Below are 6,579 nucleotides of genomic sequence, written 5' to 3'. Positions count from 1 at the left end.
GGAGGACGACAATCTAGGGGAAGCTAAGAAACAGAAGGTGACACAAGGAGATAATGGGTGCACTATTGCTGAACCGGTGGAGGAAGCCAGCCGAAAGTGGCCCCATGGGGCCAGATGAGGCTTTTGGCGTGGAATAGTCAGGGAGTGGGGGGAGCCCTGACTGCGAACCAATTGAAGGAGTTCTGTAGACTCTACACTCCCCCCAGCTGGTTTTTCTTTCCGAAACGAAAAGCCAGTTTTGTAGAATTGAGGCAGTAGGTTCAGACCATTCAGCATTGTTGCTCGACACAAATCCTCCTAGTAATAAAGGCCTGAGACAGTTTCGGTTTGATAGCAGATGGAATAATGATCCAGAGAGCAAGAAGGTCATTCAGAGGGGGTGGGCTGGAGAAGTAAGGGGATCCAAGATGTACGAGGTTTTCCACAAAGTCAAGAACTGCGCCGCTGGGAATTGAGGAAGTGGAGTAAGGAGAAAAACTTTAATTCTAGAAGAAAGATTACTGAGATTCAACAAAAATTGCGAGAGACTGGTGAAAACCATAGTAATGGGGATATGGGAAAAGTCAGGAGGCTCGAAATTGAATTAGGGGAAGCTTGAGAGCAGGAGGATAAGTATTGAAGGCAAAAATATTGCAAAGAATGGATGATTAAAGGGTATCGCAACACTGCTTTCTTTCACGGAATGGTTACGCAGAGGAGGAGACATAATACGATATCGGGGGTTCAACAACAGGATGGGAGATGGTGGATGTTTGTACCACTTTCCATTGTTATGTGAGCTGGATATTTGTACCACAAACAGATGGACAGTGTAACCGAACAATGTAATCTTGTACAATTAATTGGCTTAGTTAAGGGCTAAACTACGAAAACTACTCAAGACTATTCTGAAATTTTGTTTGATGCAGAGATCATGCGTCAGGCAGGTGTGCCCATCTCGTCATCTCCAAATGACCGGATTGTACATAGACAGAAGTCGCAATTTGCTTTTCTCTTGGCAAATAAAAATAGCTTGGAGGCCTCGGGTCTACTTAAATTGTAATCGAGCATAAAAACGGATATTGATTAGTGGTACAAACATCCAGCTCACAAAACAAAGGAAAAAGAGGTATTGTACATGTACGTGCATATTTTGAATTTCAGCTCAATAACAAAAAGGTGAGAATCAGAGCTATACACAGCAAAATATTGGCAACAATTAATTCCAGATTTTTTCCAGACAAAAGTATGAAGTTGTATTGATGTAAGTCTAACGGCACTTACAATATGGATTTTATTACAAATATCTTGGACAAAGCCAAACTAATCGTCTTACTGATTACTCCTGCTATTCTCGTGAAATCAAAAAAAATAGGAAGAGTAAGTCTATTGTATGAAACGCGGTAGCAGAACCCCAGTACTTGCTCATATTTACAAGATTTCCTAAAATTGAACAAAAGTCTATTGGGTCGAAATTCAACTCATACCCATAATGAAAAAATCAAGCACGCCTTTTACTCAAGCGCCAAGAGTTGGGTTCATGGTATCTGTCATAAAGTGGTTCAATCCACTCTTGACGCTTGCGCTTGCTCATTTTTGTGGGATCCGCCGCTTTGAAGAACCTTGGGGCTAGCTCCACAAGCCACTTGGGGTCGATAACTATCACCTCTCGCACGTACTCCTTCGTAGTCATTACTAGCTCATTGTAGACGACCCAGTCTGGCTGTCTCTGAAACACAGAACTGCTAGGGTGTATGTACACTGGTTGGTTTTCAACAAGAGTTCTATAACCGTCTTGAGGATCCTTCCTTCCGGCATGGAAGAAAAACCCGGCAGTTATGGCCTTGCGAACTGTAGTAAAATTCTTCCCGGCAGAAACGACATCCAATTTATACCTGTCCATGATGGTGAGAAGCTGCTTACGGACATCCTGTGCCCTCCTCAAGGAACGAGACTGAACAAAATTCTCAAAACACCACGGACCCGAAAAGTTATTCGCCTTCCAAGCCTCGTACACAGCAAGTAATGTCAGATGATCTCCCTCAGGCTGGAAAAACTTGGCTCTCTTTTGATCCGCCTGGGCTTGTTTCTCTCTCGGCCTGTAGAAGATGTTTCCGGTCTGAATCATCGCAATGATTGTCAAAATCTCATCACTACACCCAAGATCTACACTGGCTAGTAGCATCTTAGACAACGGTGGGTCCAGTGGAAATTCCGCCATTTTCCTACCCAATTTAGTCAGAAGCCCCTCCTCGTCCAGAGCTCCAAGACTGTACAGCTGTTCCATGGCAGAAATGAGAGCTTGGGGAGAAGGCGGGTCCATGAAATCAAATGATAGGAGATCATTTATCCCCATTGCTTTCATTGTAAGAGTAGTCATTCCAAGATTAATCCTTTGTATTTCTGGAACAGAGGCAGGAGACATTTCGTTATGAAAAGCGCTTTCGGTGTAAAGGCGATAACATTTTCCGGGGCCGGTTCGCCCAGCTCTGCCAGCTCGCTGTTTGGCTGATGCTTGTGAAATGGGAGTTATAACCAGTGAATCAAGCCCTTGTTTCGGATTGTAAATATTTTGCTTCGCGAAACCGGGGTCAATCACATAAAATATGCCGTCAATTGTCAAAGAGGCTTCTGCAATATTGTTGCCACGACCACTTTCCTCTTTCCAGCAGGAGCAGGTCAAAGATCCTAGATTGCATTTCGCTTGGAAAGCCCCCCCCCGCCACTGTAACCGGTAAAATAACTAATTCAGGAACCTTTTTTCCTACCCTTTCATCCTCTCATAAAGACACTGGCATGCATGATCAATCCTCTCTTGACCAGTTAAGAAGAGGAGCAATATCACCCTCAGGGTTCTGTCAAGTGGATTTGCATTACAGTGATAAGAGATGCATCAAGGTAGTCACTTTCTGGCTGTTTGGTATAGAGTATCTCCACGGGATAAGTTCTTCAGTGAATTGTGAAAATATTGCAGTTTAAAGAAATACCCTGAAAATTTCTCAGCATCTAATGTTGCAGAGAGTGACAATCAATCGAAGATCAGGCCTCCTCTCTCAACATGTTGCTTCAGTAGTCCAAAAAGCACATCAAGTGTGGATTGTCCCTCTCATGAGCTTCATCAAGCATTACAACTGCATACTTTGAATAAATTCTCATCAATCAAATCTCTCTCAGAAGCATACGTCAGTCATATACTTAATCACGGTTTCGGGTCCGTACAATCCTCAAAACGAAGGCGTAGCCCAACCTCCTCACCCAATCGGCAGCCGATTCTTCAGCATCCCTTTGGGCCACCGACATTGCAGCTACCCTACGAGGCTGAGTGCACCAATCTTTCCCTTGTAGTGTACCCTGGCCTCAGCTAGGTATTGCGTTGACTTGTAGTTGTTATTCCCTGAAACCTGTCCTCAACCGATTACAACCAAAACCTGATTGTCACGCACAGCCTGAATCAATTCATGCTTCAATTTGGCAATAGGCAAGCTCTCTCTCTGGTCTGGATAGAAAGCTTTGACTCTGACCAACGTCCATGGGATTTCCGAAAGCATCCTTTTTCCATTCAGGCATGCGTCCGTATGCCGATAAACCAACACCCCTGAGCTCTTGTGCTAGATGCTCCCACGCCTGTCTCCGGCATCGGGTCTTCCCATGGACGGTTGAGAACTTTGGGAATAGAATCAAGCAATTGTCTCGTGCTGCTGGTCCCCTCACTTCCTCTCCGCTCCTATTACGAGAGCAGACTGGAGGGCTGCTGCACGACTCAAAGGCCCTTCAGGATTCTTGAAATCTTAACAGGTGACATGTCCACAGAGTACCGGCTTTGTCCTTGCAAAAAATAAAAAGAGGCTGGTTCATCGTCATTTAGCTCGATTTCAAGCTCTTCCTCAGCACCCTCTCTCGATATACAGACCCTTCGCCTTCTTCATCGTACACGGGGTTCTCCCTTACACTCGTAATACTCCTGCAGCCTCCATCTGATTAGCATCCCATAGCTCAGGTGAACTCAATCCTCTTTCATGGGTCGGCAGTGACGTGAACAGGAACAGGAACATCTTCTTTATTGATTTCTAATCCAGAAAGACCTTCATAGTCCCTTCGGCTCCTCACTATTTGATCCCAAGGATAGTCCTAAAAGCATAATCATTCCGCCCCCGACCTCTTTTCAGCGGAAGAGGTCTTCACCAGTATTGTGATTCAACATCCCTCATCGAAAGACTCAACTTCTGGCCCGAAACAGTATCACTTTCACTTGAACCTCCTGACTGCGTTTCACAACATCCTTCGCATTGCGAATCCTTCTTCCAGTAGCAATCTAAGAACATGATGCCAGACCCTCTTTACCCCTAACTCACTGAGCTGAACAAAGCCAACCCTTTTCCAAACTGTCGACACTCTACCTTGTACACCTGATACAAGTTCGCTCGTCGGACCCATGCCTATCATTCCTTCTCCTCTCCTCCTATCATCATCACTCGTTTCCGTCTCGATTTCCCTCTCTAGCTCCTTCACGCTCTTTCTACATCACCAATCTTCAGGACCTGGAAAACTCGATTTCTTGCTTTCTCCCTCGGATTCCTTGGCTGATTTTCGACTTGGGATTGGGGGGGAATATAGCATGAATAATAGTTAACAGCGTACGGACGAAATAGTCGGCATTACGGACGCCCCCCCGTGCTGCTTCAATTGGGCGGGCGAAATCCTCGAGTTTTTCACAGTCCGACCAATGTCGGTGATGAATTAGGCCCAAAACCTTGTCCCTCAACCTTAGATTTGACTCGAGCTCCGTACATACCTTGAGGACCAATGGGAAAGGTACTCTAATTTCTTCAAACCTCTTGCCTCCCTTCATAACTATACCCACTGATGATCATTAGTGCAGCTAACTCAATTCAGATTTAGGTATACGTCTTATATGCAGGAATTGACGTGTGATTGGATGCGAGAGAGAGAGAGCGTTCGGTACATACCCGTAGAAGAGATCGAATCCACTAGAGTAATGAATGAGGTCTTTCCCACCCCGAGTTGAATAATGAACGAAACCCAAGAGTTCGTCCAGCTCTTATACGGAGCCGTGGTGAGGAAGTTTGATCCTGTTCGGTTTAGGAATGAACGATTTTATTTTTACTTGGGCACTACGCTTCTGGAAAAATAAATGGGCCTTTTTTTTTTGTTTTTTTTAATGAAACTTGAGGGTGCTGGGCTTTGGAACATTAGATGAAGTACGATTATTAATGGTTGGGAATTAAATACGCACATGTCTCGTTATTATTTATTATCTAGTGTATGCCTGTCCCGATACACTGCCAATGAAAATCATTTATTTTTGAAAAAAATCCAACTTTTTTATTATTCAAAAGATTGAAAATTTCATTAATATTAGTAATAAATATTACAATCCACCGCATGCTTCTAATACAACTGAAAAAATTCATATTGCACACGAGTGCGACAAATAACTCATCCAAATCAAATGAAGGGTACACTAACGATATTTCATGAGTAGACGGTTAGATGTTAAAGACGTGCATATAAGATGTCAATAAACAGTGTACAAAAATCTGAACGAGAGTGAGAGAGAGATTCAACTTACCCGTAGAAGATATCGAAACCCTAGTTTAACGTATGGAATTTTCACTTGACCACAAAAAAACAAAAAAGAAATAGAGATTTCCAATTTTCCACTAGAGGTGGTTAGGAAATTTAATTTTTATTATAATGCCTTTCTTTTCCATGAGAGATAAATTTGAGAAAAAGGATGACGATATGACCTATGGTTGTTTGTAGGAATAGGGAGAAGTTATTCAGTAGAGCACCACCCGCGGGACATACAAATCTGAACCGTCTAGCCGAGCAAAAAAAAAAAATTCTGAACCGTTTATTGCTTGGTTAAGATCCGAGTAGTCAATTGTTAAAATGAACTGTTGATTACACACGTACTTTTATGTGACTGTGAGACTACGGAAGGAAAATAATTTTTCTAGCATATGAATATTGGTCGACCTAGTCAGCTCTGCTGTATAACATGCTCATTTACTACCTCGAGGTCTAGTCTTAAGTACTCTTACCGCTATGAATTGCGAACCTAGATCAAGATAATATCTTCTTATTTAAAGATAATTAGGGTATTCTGGTCAGTTTATACGCACCTTAATTATCCTCGGAGTCCCAATCTCACCGCAAGAATCTTTTCCCTTCGTTTGCTTTTTGTCCTTTCTTTCAAAAAAGAGTCATTTTTTGTATGCGTCAAATTCCATTTTGTTCACAGGATTTCCAATTAGTTTTAGGCTTGTCTTAACCGGTCTTGATCATCTAGTTCAATTGGGTTCAATAAGAGTCCAACTCGAGTATTTAAATTGTTAATTGTTTAGAGCTCATTAAACAAATTATCTACGAAAAATAATCAAGTTGATTACATAGTGTCCCATAATACTGTAAAAATTAGGACATCTATCGTTAAAATCATACATTTTAGATAAGGGAATATATAAATATCTTGGAGTCAAATATTTAAGGGATTTGACCTTTTTCTTTTTTTATCTTATCAAGCGGTTGCCTCTCATTACCCTGTTGACACCTCAATTTTGATTATCCATTTTTCTT

General features: G+C 42.4%; 1 protein-coding gene across 1 annotated transcript; it reads right to left on the bottom strand.

Moving 5' to 3' along the window:
- Positions 1-1,343: 1,343 nt before the first annotated feature.
- On the bottom strand, positions 1,344-4,828 carry LOC131316323 (probable pre-mRNA-splicing factor ATP-dependent RNA helicase DEAH5). Its single transcript, XM_058345645.1, is given in 24 exon segments — positions 1,344-2,622; positions 2,625-2,660; positions 2,663-2,746; positions 2,749-2,821; positions 2,824-2,955; positions 2,957-2,998; positions 3,000-3,032; positions 3,035-3,079; positions 3,082-3,161; positions 3,164-3,196; positions 3,199-3,249; positions 3,252-3,329; positions 3,332-3,492; positions 3,494-3,597; positions 3,599-3,664; positions 3,666-3,766; positions 3,769-3,876; positions 3,879-3,930; positions 3,933-3,986; positions 3,988-4,085; positions 4,136-4,216; positions 4,219-4,326; positions 4,329-4,495; positions 4,611-4,828. Coding segments are annotated over 24 exon segments (3,147 nt in total). The 3' UTR covers positions 1,344-1,480.
- Positions 4,829-6,579: the final 1,751 nt, after the last annotated feature.

This window comes from Rhododendron vialii, chromosome 2a (assembly GCF_030253575.1).
Source record: "Rhododendron vialii isolate Sample 1 chromosome 2a, ASM3025357v1".
NCBI classification, from domain to species: Eukaryota; Viridiplantae; Streptophyta; class Magnoliopsida; order Ericales; family Ericaceae; genus Rhododendron; species Rhododendron vialii.
The sequence above is the reverse complement of the archived record's forward strand: the minus strand, read 5'-3'. Positions and strand labels throughout refer to the sequence as shown.